Source organism: Ornithorhynchus anatinus, chromosome 2 (genome assembly GCF_004115215.2).
Source record: "Ornithorhynchus anatinus isolate Pmale09 chromosome 2, mOrnAna1.pri.v4, whole genome shotgun sequence".
NCBI classification, from domain to species: domain Eukaryota; kingdom Metazoa; phylum Chordata; class Mammalia; order Monotremata; family Ornithorhynchidae; genus Ornithorhynchus; species Ornithorhynchus anatinus.
In genome coordinates this window covers 15,128,630-15,147,644 of record NC_041729.1, presented here as the reverse complement: position 1 = coordinate 15,147,644, position 19,015 = coordinate 15,128,630, and the positions used below count along the sequence as shown (strand labels likewise).

At 46.0% G+C, this 19,015-nt stretch overlaps 1 protein-coding gene across 1 annotated transcript; it reads left to right on the top strand.

Annotated features, from left to right (window-relative positions):
• Window positions 1-2,498: 2,498 nt before the first annotated feature.
• Window positions 2,499-18,542, top strand: LOC114808872 (BRI3 binding protein). The gene is made up of 3 exons (XM_029057128.2): window positions 2,499-2,789; window positions 11,525-11,627; window positions 14,136-18,542. The coding sequence occupies exons 1-3, from the start codon at window positions 2,565-2,567 to the stop codon at window positions 14,552-14,554; spliced, it is 747 nt and encodes a 248-aa protein (XP_028912961.1). The 5' UTR covers window positions 2,499-2,564; the 3' UTR covers window positions 14,555-18,542.
• Window positions 18,543-19,015: the final 473 nt, after the last annotated feature.

The following is a 19,015-nucleotide window of genomic DNA, read 5'->3' as shown; positions in this document are numbered from 1 at the left end:
GCGCTGGGGTAGATACAGTGTAATCAGGTTGTCCCACATGAGGCTCACAGTCTTCATCCCCATTTTACAGATGAGGTCACTGAGGCACAGAGAAATTAAGTGACTTGCCCACAGTCACACAGCTGACAAGTGGCAGAGCCGGGATTCAAACTCATGAGCTCTGACTCCCAAACCCGGGCTCTTTCCACTGAGTCACACTGCTTCTTCTAAGCGCTGGGTTAGATACAAGCTAATCAGGTTGTCCCACGTGGGGCTCACGGACTTAATCCCCATTTTCCAGATGAGGTCACTGAGGCCCAGAGAAGTGAAGTGACCTGCCCAGAGTCACACAGCTGTTAAATGGCGGAAGTGGGATTAGAACCCACGACCTCCGCCCCTGGGCTCTTTCCACTAAGTCTTGCTGCTCTGTCCCATGTGGGATTCATGGTTTTAATCCCCATTTTCCAGATGAGGTCACTGAGGCCCAGAGAAGTGAAGTGACTTGCCCAAAGTCACACAGCTGATAAATGGCGAAAGTGGGATTAGAACCCATGACCTCCGCCTCCCAAGCCCGGGCTCTTTCCACTGGGCCACACTGCTTCTCTATTTTGGGTGTGTAAGACATAAGGAACCTGGAAGCACCTTTTGTAACTCTCTTCCCCTCTTCAAAGACCTACTGAGAGCTCACTTCCTCCAGGAGCCCTTTCCAGACTGAGCCCTCCCTTTCCCTCTGTCCCTCTTCCCCTCCTCATTCCCCCTCCTCCCTCCCTCTGCTCTTCCCCCTTCCCCTCCCCTCAGCACTTGTGCATATTTGTAGATATTATTTATTACTCTATTTTATTAATGATGTGTCTATATTGTTCTATTTATCTTGATATTGACGCCAGACTACTTGTTTTATTTTGTTGCCTGTCTCCCCTGTTTCTTCATTCATTCATTCATTCATTCATTCATTCGTATTTATTGAGCACCCCATACCCTCAGCACTGTGCTCATTTGTATATATTTTTGTTACCCTATATATTTTGTTAATGAGGCGTACATCACCTTGATTATATTTATCGTGATAATGTCTTGTTTTTGTTTCGTTCTGTTTTGCTCTGCCGTCTGTCTCCCCCGATTAGACTGTGAACCCATCACTGGGCAGGGATTGTCTCTATCTGTTGCTGATTTGTATACGCCAAGCGCTTAGTACAGTGTTCTGCACATAGTAAGCACTCAATAAATAAGATTGAATGAATGAAGTTAGGAATTAATGAATGAAGTAAGGAAAGAAAGAATGAATAGTAATAATAATAATTATGGTATTTGTTAAGTGCTTACTATGTGCCAAGCACTGCTCTAAGTGCTGGGGTAGACACAGGGTAATATCAGGTTGTCAGGTAAACATGGGGGCTCACAATCTTCATCCCCATTTTATAGATGAGGTAACTGAGGCACCGAGAAGTGAAGTGACTTGCCCAAAGTCATACAGCGGATGAGTGGCATAGTCGGAATTAGAACCCATGACCTCTGACTCCCAAGCCTGGGCTCTTTCCACTAAGCCACACTGCTTCTCTATGAAGGAAGGAAGGAAGGAAGGAAGGAAGGAAGGAAGGAAGGAAGGAAGTGAGGAAAGAATGAATGAATGCATGCAAACATGCATGAAAGGAGGCATAAATGAAGTAAGGGAAGGAAGAATGAATGAATGAATGAATGAAGTAAGGAAAGAATGCATGAACGAATGCAGGAAGGAAGGAAGGAAGGAAGGAAGGAAGGAAGGAATGCATACATGAATGAATGAATGAAGTAGGAATGAATGAATGAATGAATGAATGCAGGAAGGAAGGAAGGCAGGAAGGAAGGCAGGAAGGAAGGCAGGAAGGAAGGCAGGAAGGAAGGAAGGAAGGAAAGAAAGAAAGAATGAATGCATGCACGCATGAAGGAAGGAATAAAGTAAGGAATTAATGAGTGAATGAAGGAAGTAAGGAAAGAAAGAATGCATGCATGCATGCAAGAAGGGAGGAAGGAATGAATGAATGAAGGAATGAGTGAATGAAGTAAAGAAAGAGAGAGAGAAAGAAAGAGAGAGAGAAAGAAAGAAAGAAAGAGAGAGAGAGAAGGAGAGAGAGAGAAAAAGAGAGAGAAAGAGAGAGATAAAGTGAGAGATAGAGAAAGAGAGAGAGAAAAAAGAGAGAGAAAGAGAGAGAGAGAGAAAGAGAGAGAGAAAGAGAGAGGGAAAGAGAAAGAGGGAGAGAAAGAGAGAAAGGATGGACGGACGGACGGACGGATGGATGGAGAGGGCGGGCGGGCGGGCGGCGGTGTCGGTGTCCCCGTCCCCGGTGTGGCGGCAGGGGGCGCTGCGTGCGGCCGCCCGCCCGCCCGCCCGCCCTCCTTGGGTGGGAGGGAGGGAGGGAGGAAGGGAGGACGAAGGCGAGCAGCGAGGCGGGCAGGCGGGCGGGCGGAGGATGCCCGGCCGGGCCGGTCCTTAGAGGCGGCGCTGGGGCCAGGGGCCGGGGGCCGGGGGCCGGGGGCCGGGGCCGGAGAGAGGCGCGGGGCCAGCGTTGGGAGCAGGGCCGGGCCGTCGGCCCGCCGCGGCCGAGACGATGAACGTGCGGGGCCCGGGGCGGCGGGGGCCGCCATGGCCGCTGCTGCTGCTGCTGCTGCTGCTCCTGCTGCTGCTGCTCCTGCTGCTGCCGCCGCCGCCGGGGGCCGAGGCGGCGCGGACCCGCAACGCCGACAAGCCCAACAGCTTCCGCAGGGCCGCCAGCGGCCTCTACCACGGCCTCACCGGCCTCTGCGGCGAGGACAACGTGCGCGCCCTGCACAAGGTCAGCCCCCGCACCCCCGACCACCCCATCCCCCCCCCCTCACCCCCCCAGCGCCGCGGCCCGGGGCCTCCAAGCCGGAAGGTCACGGGTTCCAATCCCGCCCCCTCCCCGTGTCAGCTGCGTGACCTTGGGCGAGCCACTCACTTCCCCGGGCCTCAGTTCCCTCATCTGTCAGATGGGGACGAAGACCGGGAGCCCCACGTGGGACGGCCTGATGACCTTGTCTCTCCCCCCCCAGCGCTTAGAACGGTCCTCTGCACACAGTGAACGCTTAACAAATACCACCGTTATTATTATTAGAAGGTCACGGGTTCCAATCCCCTCTCTTCCCCTTGTCAGGTCTGTGACCTTGGGCGAGTCACGCACTTCTCCGTGCCTCAGTTCCCTCGTCTGTAAAATGAGGATGAAGACCGTGAGCCCCACGTGGGACAACCTGATCACCTTCAGTCTACCGCAGCGCTTAGAACGGTCCTTTGCACGTAGTAAGCGCTTAACAAATGCCGTCGTTATTATTATTATTATTATTAGAAGGTCATGAGTTCCAATCCCGCCCCCGCCCCGTGTCTGCTGCGTGACCTTGGTCCAGTCGCTCCGCCCCGCAGGTCCCTCATCGGGAAAATGGGGATGGAGCCCGGGAGTCCCACGTGGGGCCTGTGTCCAACTCGATTTGCTTGTACCCATAATAATTGTGATAGTAATGGTATCTCTTAAGCGCTTACTATGTGCCTACCACTGTTCTAAAATACTAGATCAGCAGGTTATCCCACGTGGGGCCCACAGTCTTCATTTCCATTTTCCAGGTGAGGTCACTGAGGCCCAGTGAAATGACTCGCCCAAAGTCGGGCAGAGAGGAGATTAGAAACCGAGACCTCTGATCTCAAGCCTGGGCTCTTTCCACTGAGCCACGGTGCTGTATCCATCCCATCGCCTAGTACAGTGCCCAGCACATAGTAAGCACTTAGTAAATATCATAATGGTAATAATAATCACCCCCCCAGCAGTTCTCCATTTTTCCCCGCTTTCGCACCTGCTCTCCCGGGGTCACTTCTGCCCGCCGGCCACCCTTGCTCCCTTTCTCACCTCCTTCCCCCCTTCTCTTGCCCTTCTCCCCCGGTGCCCTTGGGCCCCGGACAGTTCTGGGGAGGGGGTCGGGGCCAGGCGGACCTCTCGGTCCTACGTAGATTTGCCCCCCGGTGCCCAGGCGGCCGGTGGAAAGCTGCGAAACTCTTTCCCTCCTTTTTCTTCCTCTTCCTCTCCCCGGCCCCTGCCGAATGATTGGTGATTTCTGAACGAGGTGGTGATTTCTGAACGAGGTGGCCCCCGTTTCTGGGCACAAGGACGCTAGTGATGGCCCGCCGGGACCCCGGGGGCTTGGAAGCCCTTCAGGGGCTCCTTTCGAGTCATGCCGAGGGCATCAAACTCTTGCATCTTCTCGCCAGAGAGCAGGGTCGGGGTGGGGGGGGGGGGGTGTCGCTGCAGAAGGTTTATGGGGTGGGAGAGGGGAGATGGGGAGGGGAGCTGCAGGAGCTGAAGATGCAAGGGGCCTTGGCAACAGGATGGTCGGGGCTGGCTCCCTCTCTGGCCAGCCGAAAGGTTTGCAAACATTCCCACCTGCCCCCCACTTTTTCCATCCCCATTCGCTTGGGAATACTCGGATCCCAAGCCAACAGCACCTGGGCCCCAAACTCTGTAACAGCAACAGGGCTTTCCTTGCCTTCCCCGGTTCCCCTCCCTCCCCGCTCACCTCCTTTCCCCCACTCCCCGAATGACCCTTGGTTTCATCCTTCCTCCAACCGTTCGGTCCCTTTCTTGAGGTTGGGTTGGGGAAATCCCCATTCCACATTTTGTCCAGGAATTTCCCTTTCCGCACCGCAGCCGGGCTGCCTTCCCGGGATTCTCCGCGCTTTCCATTCTCCTCTCCGTGATAGCTCGTCCGCTCCTGTCCTGCTTTCCAGGTCTCCCCCTTCTGCCTCCCTAATACGGTATTGATAATATCTGTGGTATTTGTTAAACCGTTACTATCGTGACCCCTCAGCGGCCCGAAGTCCCATTTTAGGAAACGTTTCCGAATTCTGATCTGGTTTCTCGTTCTTGGAATCCGGGGTTCTTTTCACATCTTGGTTGTATCTTTTTGCTGCTCAGTTTTTAAAAACTTAATTGATTTTCGAGAAAGGAAAGGTGGTCTTCTCTGGATTCAGGGGCTGCTTATCCAGCCTGCAGTTTCTAGGCCTCATCCTTGTCCACCTGTTGCTTCTCTCTTTGTGGCCTTAAGTATCATTACTTCTTTGGGTCCACTTATCTCCCACTCTAGATTATAAACTCCTCAAGGACAGGGATTATATTTTTTTACTTAGCTTGCATGTTCTCAGAGGCAGCAGTCTGCTCACAGATGATGCTCAGTAAATGTCACTGAGCTGATTAGTGTCAACTCCACGAGGCCAGGGATTATGTCTCCTTAACGTTATTGTAGAATCCCAAGCATTTAGCATAGTTTCACTCTGCGCAGAGTAAATGATCCATAAATACCGTCGATGAGTGGACAGCAACCAGTTTGTTTGGAGTGCTCCCAATAAGTGGACACAGCTCATCCCATCCCTTAGAAGCAGAAAGGTCTCCTGTTTGCTAAGATTCCTGGTTTGGCAAGCCACCACTTTTTATCTGATTTATTGAGGTTGCAGTGGTGCTCTGGATGAAATCCATGAAATCCAGGAAGAAAATTCCCTAGAAGCATCTTTTGCTTTAGAAAACAATGTGGAAAACTGCAGTCCTTCTCCACCACCTCCTGAGTTTTCTCTTGCCCGATCGTAAAGGAGAACAGCGTGGCCTAGTGGAAAGAGCACAGGCCTGGGTGACAGAGGACCTGGGTTTTAATCCTGGCTCCATCGCTCTCTGCTGTGTCACCTTGAGCAAGTCACTTAACTTCCCTGTGCCTCAGTTACATCATCTGTAAAATGGGGGTTAAGACTGGGAGCGCTATTTGGAACAGGGACAGCATCCATCCCAATTATTTTGCATCTTGTCCGGTGCCTGGCACATAGGGTTTGTTTAATACCATAAAAAAGGAGAATATTATTGTGTACTACATCGAGAGAATGTGTCTGTTACTTGTTGCGTCGTACTCTCCCCAGCGCTCAGTACAGTGCTCTGCACCCAGCAAGCTCTCGATAAATATGATTGAACGATTTCCCCCCCACCCCCGGATTCTCCAGGCTGTGTAGGACACAGAGGTTCAGAACAAGTTCAGAGCTGCAGAAATTTTTCCCTCAACAGTTCCTTTAGTTTTCCCACAGATACCAAGATCAGAGAAGATTGTGAGCATTAGTAGGCGGAAGAAACGAGCAGCCAGTGCTTGAACAGCCAGTGCTTTTTCATACATTCAGTTTTTATCAGGGTTTTCACCTGCCAGCCGTTTGATTCTTTTTAGGCCTTAGACCGCAGCTCGTGTTTAGTTACAAGGCTAGCAAGGTATCCATGGGCGGAGGAGTTACCTCCTGTGGTGTTTCTAGCCTGGGTTGAGTCAGCAGTGGCAAGGAGATAGAGGTAATGAAATCCCGCCGTGCTCGGTAACTGTTATAGCTTTCTAAAGCCCTCTCCCTTAAAGCTCCACTTCACCAAATTCTGGGGCAGTCCTGGCTTGTTGTGTCTTCTTAATGAACTCTGAGGTCTATGTATGCTACCCGGGTTGCATGGCGATCCTTCCAGGCCTCCGTGTTTTCTAAGAAAAAAAAAATGAACAAATTGTACGGTCACCTGGCCTAGTAAAAGGAAACAGCCCAGCCCATCTTAGCCGTTCTAGCACTGTGAGTTGGGAGGCCAATTTAGGGAGCGGTTCCTTACAGTAGATGGCAATAGAGATTCTTCTGCAGCTTGACTAATAGGAAAGAAAAGATTTGACTAGAAGGGAAGTGGTGATAAACTTCATTGGCTCCGTAGAAGAGTGGGCTGTTTTGTTTGATCTTAAATAGTTTTTATTTTACTGTTACGCTTTATTGCTTGCTTTACCATTCACCCAAGTGCAGATAAGCGGCACTCGGTGGAAGTATCCATTTTCCAATAGTTGTGTGAGCCTTTCTGCCCAGTTGTTTGGTCTACTCTGAAGCTTGCCCACAGGAATCTGAGGACCTGGGTTCTAATTCTGGTTCCGCTTTGTACCTGGTTGTGTCACCTTGAGCAAGTCACTTAACGTCTCTGCGCCTCATTCCTAAAATGGGGATTAAGACTGTGAGCCCAAAGTGGGACAAGCCCTGGGTCCAACCCTATTAGCTTGTAACTCCCCAACATTTAGTACAGTACCATAAAATACCATACCATAAAATACCATAAAAAAGCTTGCAGAACCAACAGGGTGAGGAAAGGGGGTCACTTTTGTCCTACTAGATTCAGAAATATTACTTTCTCTGCCTACTCCGAGGTGAGTTGACGATTTTTAAAGCTGGGCTCATTCTTTTCTAATTTTCCTTGCTTGTCAAGGCATTTTCAATAAACTGGTGATTTTGTTGAAATCGCTTGGAGAACAAAGCATCAGTCTTTGTTCTGTAGCAGAAGGCAACGAGGCGGGTGGTAGGGAGCCATCCTCTGGGCTGCTTTTGGCCTGCACATCTTCCCGCTCATCATATAATGATCCCTTCTATAAGTGTCAAATCCTAGATGAAAAGTTTGGTGGGCTGAAATTAAAAGCAAACAAAAAAATTAAAACAATCAGATACCCTAATGAGCACATTCTGGGCCTATAACTCTGACAGATACAAACATGGATATGACTTCTGTTGACTCCTACAAAATGGCAGAGGAAGCACATTCTGATCGATATCCATATCCGCTTACTGAACTCTGAAATTTTGTCAGTCATGTCCAGTCCATTGGTGCATGTGGTTTGAATTGTCTGGTCACTTCAGAGGGTCATGCTGAGAAAGCAGTATGACCTATTGGAGAGAGCATGGGCCTGGAAGTCAGAAGAACCTGAGTTCTAATCCTGGCCCCACCACATGTGTGCTGTGTGACCTTGGGCAAGCCACTTAACTTCTCTGGGCCTCAGTTGCCTCATCTCTAAAATGGAATGAGTGCGAGCCCCATGTGGAACAGGGACTCTGTCCAACTTAATAATAATAATAATGTTGGTATTTGTTAAGCGCTTACTATGTGCCGAGCACTGTTCTAAGCGCTGGGGTAGACATAGGGGAATCAGGTTGTCCCACGTGGGGCTCACAGTCTTAATCCCCATTTTACAGATGAGGGAACTGAGGCACAGAGAAGTTAAGTGACTTGCCCACAGTCACACAGCCGACAAGTGGCAGAGCTGGGATTCGAACTCATGAGCCCTGACTCCAAAGCCCGTGCTTTTTCCACCGAGCCACGCTGCTTCTCTAACTTGATTAGTTTGTATCTTCCCCTGTGCTTAGAACAGTGCTTGGCATGTAGTAAGCGCTTAACAAGTATAACAAGTACTATAATTATTATACTGTTATATAATAGTAATAATGGTGGTAATTAAGTGCCTACTATGTGCCAAGCACTGTACTAAGCTGCTGGAGTAGCTACAAGATAACCAGGTCAGACACAGTCCCCATCCCACATGAGATGGGGAAGGTATTTTATCCCTGTCTTACCGCAGAACCTGCCCCCGAGAGCGGCTCCCCAGTGTCTAATAAATGAACTGGAAAGTGTAGAGGTGGAATTTTAGAATATTATCAGAGAAGCAGTGTGGCTCAGTGGAAAGAGCCCGGGCTTGGGAGTCAGAGGTCATGGGTTCGAATCCCGGCTCTGCCACTTGTCAGCTGTGTGACTGTGGGCAAGTCACTTCTCTTCTCTGTGCCTCAGTTCCCTCATCTGTAAAATGGGGATGAATGGGGATGTAAAATGTAAAATAGGGATGAAGACTGTGAGCCCCATGTGGGACAACCTGATGACCCTGTATCTCCCCCAGCGCTTAGAACAGTGCTTGGCACATAGTAAGCACTTAACAAATACCAACACGATTATTATTATTATTATTATTAGCCAGTCCAGAACGGTTACCACTGAAACTTTCATCACCATCCAATTCATGGTTCTCTGGTAAGAGTCAACAGCTCACAGTCATCAGGGTTGGCTATGTCGGGGATGGGGATGAAAGCCAGTCACTGAAAGGGAGGGGCCGGGGCTGCTGATGACCAAAGAGACAGTTCAGTCAACCATGGATAGGTGAAACCGGGAACCAAAACTGCAGATGCCAAGGGACGACTGCAACTGCGTGATCCGATTCTTGCCTGAGCTCAGAGCACTTTAGATGAACTGTCTAGTTAGTAAAATGTCCTTGTAAAATAAGCAGAGGGCAGGTAGTGTCCCTGTTATGTGAGCACAGAGAAGAGGGAAGTGACTTGGAAGAACAATTTTTAAGGAAATGCTTGGGCAATTACTTTAAAAAAAGTCTGTAAATGAAATTGTACACTAATGCAGTCACTCAGAGGATATAAAAAACTTCCGCTCTGCTTTGCATTTGTCTCCTTCCTCCTTCCCAACCGCTGCCATGCATAGCTTGTGTTTCCAACTCATTGTCGTTATTGTCTTTAGCTGCCTACCTCTGCCTAGAGTTTAGGCTTTGCTACCACTCCAGGGAGTTGTAGCAGGGAAAACAGAGAAACAATAGCTTGTTCCCGGGCAGGCACCCATAATCTCATTCCCTCCCCGGAGGGCTCAGCCCAGGGCCGCAGGTCCTGTAAGGAGGGCAGGTGGGGTTTTAATACCTCCGTTCATTTGAAAAAGCCCACCCCCAGCTGACAGTCAGCTCCCCTGGCCTCTCCCAAAGATGCTCCCGCGGGAGCGACCCCTCATCAGTCCCTGGGCTGTCCGTCGGGTTCTCTGGCTTCTCACTGGTGGTTGAGCAGCAAGTTGGCATCCCTCAGTCTCAGTCTCCTTGCTCTCAGCCCTTCCTCCCGTGGTCCGTCAATCTCCATCTCATGGCCCAGTCGGCCATCTTGGAGCCTTGTGGCGTAGAGGGAGCTGGGGGCCCCTCCCAAAATACCAAGGCATTGAGGAAACATGGGGTGCTAGGGTCATTCTCAATCTGCGACAGGGTTGGGGTTGGAGGTGTCCTGCGGTGTCTTCAGGAGCCACTGCAGGCGAAACTCCAGAGGTTGCTCAATCACTTCCGCATCAAACAAAAACTCCTCACCATTGGCTTTAAAGTACTCGATCACCTTACCGCCCCTCGTACTCCAACTCGTTCCTCTCATACTACACCCCAGGCCACAAACTTTGCTCCTCTAATGCTAACCTTCTCACTCTACCTCAGTGTTGTCTATCTTGCCCATGTCTAGTCTCTGGCCGGGAATGCCCTCCCTCGTATCCCACAGGCACTGACTCTCCTCCCTTGGAAAGCCTTTTTGAAGGCACCTCTCCTCCTCATCATCGTCCAAGAGGCCTTCCCTGACTAAGCCCTCGTTTCCTCTTCTCCCACTCCATTCTGCATCACCCCGACTTGCTCCCTTTATTCATCCCCCCTCCCAGCCCCACAACACTTAGGTACCTATCTATAATTTATATTAATGCCTGTCTCCCCCTCTAAGCTGTAAGCTCATTGGGGCAGGGATATATCTGATTATTTTTGTATCGTATTCTCCCAAGCACTTAGTACAGTGCTTTGCACACAGTAAGTGCTCAATAAAAACGATTGAACAATTGAATGGAAAGGGCTGGGAGACATGCTGTTACGCCTTGGCGTTGGGGGGGTGTGTGGGGGGGAAAGAGGGTGGCAGGCCTGGGCCACTAGAGCCCATTTGACAGTGGAACTGGGCCCAGTTGGGTGGGTGGGATATGTGTGTATGTATGTGTATATCCCGGGGTTGGGGGCAATGCAGGTGGGGATTGCGTGTGGGCATGGAGACACCTGCCCAACACCATGGGGATGTTCCCAAGTGTCAGTGGCTCAGGCCTTTGGCGAGAAAGGACAGGGAGAGGAGGGGGGAGGAGAGGGGAAGGGTGGCGTCAGCAGGTCGGAGTCCCTTCCTTGCGCTGCGGAGCTCACCTCCGACTGTTGGGACGACCACCCGAAATTGAATCTCCCTCCCTACATAACGGAGCTCAACCCAGCTGGGGAGGGGAAGGTGCAGGGGGCAGGGAAGGGCCACGGCAGCAGAGATTCTGGGCACGGGGCCCTGTGATAGAAGCAGCCCGGGGCTCACCTCCCTGCCATGGAACCCCAGCCGGTGAAAGGCAAGGAGAACATGCCCCGTGTAAGGCAGGGATTGTGTCTGATCTATTATTTTTGTATCTACCCTAGTCTTCTAGACTGTAAGCTTCTCGTGGGCAGGGAATGTGTCTACCAACACTGCTGTATTCTACTCTCCCAAGTGCACAGTAAGACTCGTTAACATCATTGATGTGTCCACTAATTTTATTGTATTGAACTCTTTCAAGCACTTAGTAGAGTGCTCTGCACACAGAGTTCGGTAAATATAGATTGATTTTTTTAGCACAGTGCGTGCCACATAGTACTTAATAAATTCCACAACTGACTAATTTACCCAACCTACAGGTAGGCATATTTTTTGACAGCAGTAGTATGTGACCCAGACATATGATTGTCTTCAAATTGTTCAAATGCCATTAACATAGCCACATTACTCAAACTCCTTTTTTGTTGGAGGGAGGAGAGAAGTTGCATAGTTGATTGTCTTAACAGGCACAAGAGACATTTGAGGATTAGATTAAGATAGGGCATTAATTATTTGTAACACTTTTTTTTTATGCCTTTACAGTTTTTCTCCAGATTGACAGAGAGGTTTGTGTATGGAGTGGATGTGTTAGTAGACACTCTCTGGAGAATATGGACTGATCTCCTGGATGTCCTGGGCATTGATGGTAGGTGGGATGGATATTCATTATTTTATTGGATTTGGAGAAGGGAGAAGGTTAACAATGGAAAATCTCTTGTATTTTTGCAATAACTAACTTTCTCTAAATAACTTATTCAAGAGCTCATCAAGTTAAGGAGCAAATCTGAGTTTAAAATCGTAGTTTCCCAATCCATAATTCAGTACCTTAATCCCTTTGTCCAGACTGCTTATAAGAGTTTGCCATTATCTGTTTTCTCTTTTCATTGCCCTTCTGCTTTACCAGGTGAAGAAGCTGCATTGACCATAAAGCTTTATCCTCCAGACACTCTAGAATTCTCTCTTGGTGGATATCCTCAAGCTTTTTCAGTGTACTGTCCCTCAATATCAAATGAATGGAAAAATCCTGAGATGAATCACAAAACCAATTAGAGGAACAGTGTAACTTCTGTTTCTTCACCTTCCCCCCCCCCCCCCCCCCCCCCCGGGATCTTTTTAGTGGTTATCCATGGGGACATTCTGAGTCAGTGCATGACCAAAAAGTACGGCAATTTCATGCAATCGTTTGTCAAGTAAAAAGACTTCAATCTCTAAAATGTAGAATTCTTGAAGTGACAGCATTCTCTTGCAGTAAGCAATGAACCTGATTGCAAGGAACTGCGTGTGGCTTATGAAGGAAAACTGCAAATTGTCAACAGCTATAGTAGTCACGAGCGATGATATAACCATTTTACCAGTGACCTCTGGCTCAGTGAGCTATAAATCCCCTCAATCATAATGAGATCCATTAAATGCTACTAGTAGCAGCTGGTGTAGTTTAGAGTAAGAGCTGATATGTGTCCATAGAGGAAAGAGTGCCAGGCACTGCAGACATTCAACGTGACATCACAACAAGGGACAACCTTTCTGGCTAGGTCACATTGGCCTTTTCAGACACATACACACACACACGTGAGCTCTCAGAGGCTTCTGGATAAACCCATGCATCATACGTTCAGTTCAGTGGCACATTATTTGTAGGGTCCTGGAATTAAGGTTATTCTTTAGGCGTTCGTGACATTCAACATCATTTAATTTCAACATATTTGGCGATTTCTGCCCGCTTGTCTTCCCCGTTAGATTGTAAGTATAATGAGGGCAGAGACCATATCTTATTTCAGTTGGACAGTCCTTGCTCTCTAGGTACTCTGTAACACTATCAAGAATGTTAAAAGCAGTATAGGTTGGAATCAGGAGACTTGGATTTTAGTCCAAGTTTTGCAGATAAAGTCGAGGTGCTCAGTGAATACCATTATAGGTTTGTCTACCTTAAGTAAATCACTTAATCTCTCTGGGCCCGCCAAGTGCGTAGTACAGCATACATATAGCCTACAGCGCTGAATAAACACGAATGATTGATTGGGCCTCAGTTTCTCCATATGCATTAACAGGACGACTCCTTTTGTGGAAGTTGAGGCTCCCTTCCTTTCTAGGATTAAGGTATGGCTCCATCAAATTGGAGGTTTAAGTGATGGATTTAATGACTATATAGTTCTCTGTGGAATGTGCCCCCCAACAGGGCTCCACATTAATATGCAAGTTAAGGGATTGTCAACTTTGTCAGGGAGCCAGGAGGACCTCCAAACTGTGGAATGAGCAGCCCACAAAGTCCACAGACTCCTAGGGCACTCTGGCCTTATAACCCCACTGATCTCTACAGTGGGACAAAATTGCCTGCCAGGTATTTACTTGGCAGGAATGTTGGGAAATCAAAGGATATATGAAATAAGGTTTTGAAAAAGGCACTTTGTCAGGTAAATATGAGCACAGACCACCTGTGAGTTAAGGTGCTTTTTATTCTCTTTCTAGTAGAGCTGAAACTGAAGCCAAGAGGTTGTTAAATTCATTCATTAGTATTTATTGATCACTTACTATGTGCAGAGCACTGTACTAAGTGCTTGGAATGTACAGTTCGGCAACAGATAGAGACAATCCCTGCCCAATAACAGGCTCACAGTCTAAGCAGGGGAGACTTTCCTGAATGCCCAAAGGGAATCCGTAGTGAACTGAAAGTTCAAAGGCAAGTTTTCTGTAGCCACTTAGAAAGCGGGCACCTGTTCCCCAGATTCTCAAGATCTCTGAAATACTTGTTAATCTAGTAACTAATTCCTCAGGTGTATTGCTCAGCCTTTCTGCTCTATATAATAGCAATAATAATAATTATTATTATTATTATTATTATGGTATCTGTTAAGCATTTACTGTGTGCCAAGAACTGTTGTAAGCGCTGGGGAAAATACAAGATTATCAGGTAACTGAGAGGAGAAGTTACTTGACTTGCCCAAGGACACAGCAGGCATGTCACGGAGCCGGGATTAGAAACCCAGGTCCTTCTGACTGCCAGCCTCATGCTCTATCCACTAAGCCACACTGCTGCTGTATAATAGAGACAGTAATTCACTGAGTCTCAAGTGGTATTAAGTCGAACAATTGAATTTCCATAGTGACTTTAACTTGCACATGATTTATCCTCTCTTGCTCTATTTTTGTTTTGCAGCCTCCAACGTAGCCCATTATTTCAGCCCCGCTGCTGTGGCCAACAACCCCACTCGAGCGCTTCTGTTGGTCGGTGCAGTCCTCTTGGCCTACTGGTTCTTGTCTCTTTTCCTTGGATTTTTTTTCTATCTCTTGCATGTTCTGTTTGGCCGTCTCTTCTGGATTGTGAGGGTTGGCCTGTTCGCCCTCTCCTGTGTGTATATCCTCCAGAAGTACGAAGGAGAGCCAGAGCATGCGGTCTTGCCTCTCTGCTTCGTCGTCGCCGTCTACTTCATGACTGGCCCGGTAGGGTTTTATTGGAGGAGAAGCAACAGCCACAGCCTGGAAGACAAGATCGACCATCTCGATAGCCAGATCAGACTACTCAACATTCGCCTCACTAGAGTACTAGAAAGCATCGATCGAGCCAATGACAAATGAAGTAGGATAAAATCTTGCTTTTCACCAGCTCCCTAGAAAGTCCTTAAAGCACTCGTTCTAAAAATTACAAAGCAACAAAATGGTGCACTGTAAGGATGTGCAACTCTTACATTTTTAGGATGCGTAGTGAGAAGATGAAAAATAGTTTATGCACTCTGAGAACCATTGCAGTTATGATTTGTAAAAGAATATAATCACCATAACCATACATTAGAAATATGTCCATAAGTAGAGCATAAAATTGCTTTTTTCATGCATTTAAAACCATCTTTTGTAAAGTTTTTATAAAGGCAAATTAAGTTATCTATTAAAACAATTGAAAGTAAGGTCTTTTAGGAAAGCTTTATCACAAAAATATTCCTTTTGATTCCTCTAAAAAAATGGATTGTGGGGTCACACGTGAATGTTACTTTTCACATTCCCAGACCAATTTTTTAGTTGTCTGTTGACTTATTAAGTTGTGTAATGTTGTAGCTTCATGCCTTAGTAAATGAGAAATTTTACTGACCCCAAACAACCAAGTGTAACGTCCTGTTCTTTAAGGTAAGGGTGATTTCTCTCCTACCAGCCTCCCTTTGGGTTCCCTTGTAAATGAAGAATTGAGACACCGAAGTTGGTCTAAAACAAGTGGTTTGCTCTTTAATTTGGAACTCGGTCAACCAGGAATTTTCCCCCAGGGGGTATTTTACAAAGAACAACAATGCTAAGGTCAGGCCCAGAAATGCCAGCCTATTCTGCAAAGGAAGGAACTAGGTTTTTGTTACTCAGGTCCCACGTAGATCCTCATAAAAGAAAATAGCAGCAGCTAAAATGGTTGCAAGTCTATTGTTGCTTAAACCACTCTCAGGACCAATAAGCAGCAATAAAGAATTATTACTTTCAGGAAGAAGTGGATTTTATTCCCAAAAGTTTCATAAAAAGATTCCTTAGGTGCTTTTTGCTTCGAGTCCATTGTGCCCTCATTTCAGATGATCTTTGAGGGAGTCAGTCCTGGAATGCATGAAACTGAGTCAGAGAGATCAGCGATGTAAACTGTAAAGGTGACTTTGCGGAGCTCGACGAGGCACTGCGTTTTGTCCAGTGGTTCCAGAAACGGGACTTGCCTTAGGTCCTGTGCTCTGGTTCTGCACTGACCCCTCTTTGTTAGCTTTGGCGAAATGCACAGCAGATGAAGGCAAACCTCAGGGAAGTAAATTTGTGAGAGCATTGAGCTTTTGTAGTCCATTTTCAGTGTTCTGTGTCACGCAGGTCCAGCTCCCCAGGTGCTCCAAAATCCCTTCAAAGGTTCGGGGTTAAAATCAGATTGGCCTACAGTCCGAACCGAAGGGAGGCAAGAAATGCAATTACTTCCCAGATGCAATTGTTGGTTGGGAATGACTGGGGTTTAAACCGTTGTCTGGCATCCTTCCATGTGTTTCTTTTCATTACGGGTTTGGAAAACAGAAACAGACATTTTTGAGGATTTTGAGATTTATTTGTAAGGCGCACACTGTGGAATGCTGCTTTGATCTGCTTTTCGAAACCTGTTACCTAGGATTTACTTAGTAAATCCGTATTTAAGGGCATTTGAAGCTTATTTCGAGCCGTCTGTATTGAAATGGTTCCAGTTGTGTCAGTAGAGACTTGCGGGCTATGTAATGTATTTTTAGCACAATATATATCAGAACAGCTCTTAGGGGCCATTTGAGGTCCCTCTTGCTGCCATCAAGCACATTTAAATACCAAAAATTGCTTTGAACCTGTAGCTGGGGAAAAACCTCTTTTCTCTCTAGAAAGTTAAAATGTTTCTTTGGTCGTTTTCTCCTCCCCTCAGAATACTCAAAAGTGAAGGATCATCTGAAAACTTTTCAAATTGTAGAAGTCATTTAAGAGGCTGGTTTCCCTGAATCTAGACCACAACCTTTCCTTCCCCGACCCCTCCTCTCCCTCTTTTAAATTTAAGGGATATGGGCACAGAAGTAGCCTGAAAAAGAAGAGCAGGTTTGCTTTGGAGCACATTGAGGGAAATTTGATGGACGATTGCGCCCATCTATTTGATTCCAAAAGCATCCACTAAAATAGGAGCAGACCCTGCTTCTCACACTCCGGCTTGATTTTCTCTAGGAGCTTCTTATTTACGTTTGGTATTCTATTTAATGTAGTAAGTGAAAAGATCTTTCTGTTTTGAGAAATGTGCATTTAATGGTAATGCCAAAAAGGAGAAAATTACTTGAGATTCTACTGATCACAGATGTTATTCCCTGAAAAACAACCCACTTTACAATCCTGTATAAATTGGACAGTGTATTTAGACATATTTTTTCCCCACAAAACTTTTGTAATGACATTTTTCAGCCTGGGGTGGATCTCTTATTGAGTGACCATTTTTTCCACCTTTTAATTTGCTTAGCTCTTTTGTATGTGGAAAAATATATTTTTGTACCATAGCTCATATCTTGAAAAGTGTTTTGTATATCTTCAGAGCCACAGACTATATTATAGTAATACTTTATGTGGTGCATAAAAGTACAAATATGCTATGATTAAGACAACTACAAATACATGAGTAACACTATAAAACCTGACCATTAATCAGTGTTAATTTTCCTCATATTTCAATAAATCAGTGGCTGACGATGCTACCGAGATTGGGTTACATTTGGGAAAGGATAGAACATTTATCTTCAAATGAATCTTTTTTCTCCCCGCCCAAAGTTGCCATGCTGAATGCCCATTTTGGGACTGGATGTATTAGGCAAAAAAGATTTGACGCCTTGCATTTTGTATGCCTTATATCCATGATCTTAGCGTCATTCTTATCTTGTAAATATGCTAAAATATATTTTTCCATACAAAGCTGTAGTGCCCAATCTCTTGCCTCTTCTGTCCCTGGCTTCACTCCTGTTCATTTTGTGGTGGAGGCAGGCAGATGTATCTGCCGTCTTAAAGGATAATTTAGCGAGAGCTGACCTTGCCTTCTTTAGCTAGAGGTAGCCTTTCCAATTTTCCCTGCCAATCCCCTGTATTAAAGCAGCTGCTCGAAAGTGACATCGTGCTTACTGATTGACACCTGATGATTTATGACTCCAAATCGTCTGACAACCGGAAATTCAACTACTGTCCGTAGTATTCAAGAGCATTATATTGGCCCTCTGAGTCAGTTCTCTTGTGCTGTGGTGTGCATTTTAATATGTCACGGTCCTACAAACCTACACTGCTCTTAGAAAATAGAACTGTATCTTACTCCGAATCGAATACTCTTAAAATTGATATTGGATGTCCATCAGTACAGTGTTTAGCATAAATGAACGTAAATATTGCATTTCTCTGATTGTGTTTTGCTATGAAAATGAACTGTTGGTGCATTGTTATGTGGAAAATAGATCAGTACCAATTTTAGCTTTTTGATGGTGTAAATGTTTCTGAACGTGGTTTGCAACACATACCAGCTGACGCTGTATGGCAGCTAATGGAGTTATTGACCATGAGTTCTTCTGTCTTTTTGCAAATAGGAAAGTTTTCTGTAGTGTCAATTTAAAACAGCATGTGTTGAAAATATTCGAATAGTTCCACTGAACTCTTGTGGTGGCGATTAGCAAATTAAAAAAAACCCCAATACTGAACTTTTAAAACTGGAAATCATATTTGCTAGTTTGGCACCAGTTATCAGCACTGATAGTGATTTTACATCATATTTTGTACATTAGATTTCAAGGTTAGTAGAATTTAAGTTAGTAAAAATTGTGTTTTTATGTTTAATTTGAAGACAGTGGTGTATGTACCATGAAGACTTGGTAAAACAACCAAATTCTACCACTGTAATATTGTCAGGTAATCGTTACTATGTCAGACTTATTTTTACAAAGGTGTAAATATACATTCCTTAATTAGATGATCACCAGCTTGTTGTGTGATGTAGTGAAATACTTGTAGATGGATTTCAGAACTGAAATAAGGTATTGTCAAAATTAAAGCTTAATAAACATTTACTGTAATTTTGGTGAAAGGATTTCCTGAATGTTTCTGAGCCATTTGAATGAATGAAGGGGATGTACTGCTTTTCCAAAGAAGGGTAGCTTTAGTTTTCTTGACTTCTCACACGTATTGCTAACTGTACACACGGAGAGGAAGATCCTCCAGCTGAATTTTGTTACTGTTCAGCGACAAAGGTCATTTCTTACACTTGCCAGTGTCCTGTTGTGTCTCGCTTTGTCTTTGAGTATTGAAATACTTTTGCCAAAAAAGATTAGCCTTCTCTTGAACTTGAGATTAGTAAACATGAATAGAATTCATATTTATCTTTTGATTGTAAGATGACTTTAGGCTATCGTGAGTGAAAATAGATTGCCTTAAATCGAATAATTTAAAATGTTTTGGTTTATATTTTTAGAAAAAATGGGTTCATTCATTCATTCAATAGTATTTATTGAGCGCTTACTCTGTGCAGAGCACTGTACTGAGCGCTTGGAATGAACAAGTCGG

Bases quoted from the DNA above. Each gene is read 5' to 3' on its own strand.
- LOC114808872 (XM_029057128.2), top strand. From the start codon at position 2,565: ATGAACGTGCGGGGCCCGGGGCGGCGGGGGCCGCCATGGCCGCTGCTG. The intron at 2,790-11,524 runs GTCAGCCCCCGC...ATGCCTTTACAG, and splicing joins ACGTGCGCGCCCTGCACAAG to TTTTTCTCCAGATTGACAGA. The intron at 11,628-14,135 runs GTAGGTGGGATG...TTTGTTTTGCAG, and splicing joins GGATGTCCTGGGCATTGATG to CCTCCAACGTAGCCCATTAT.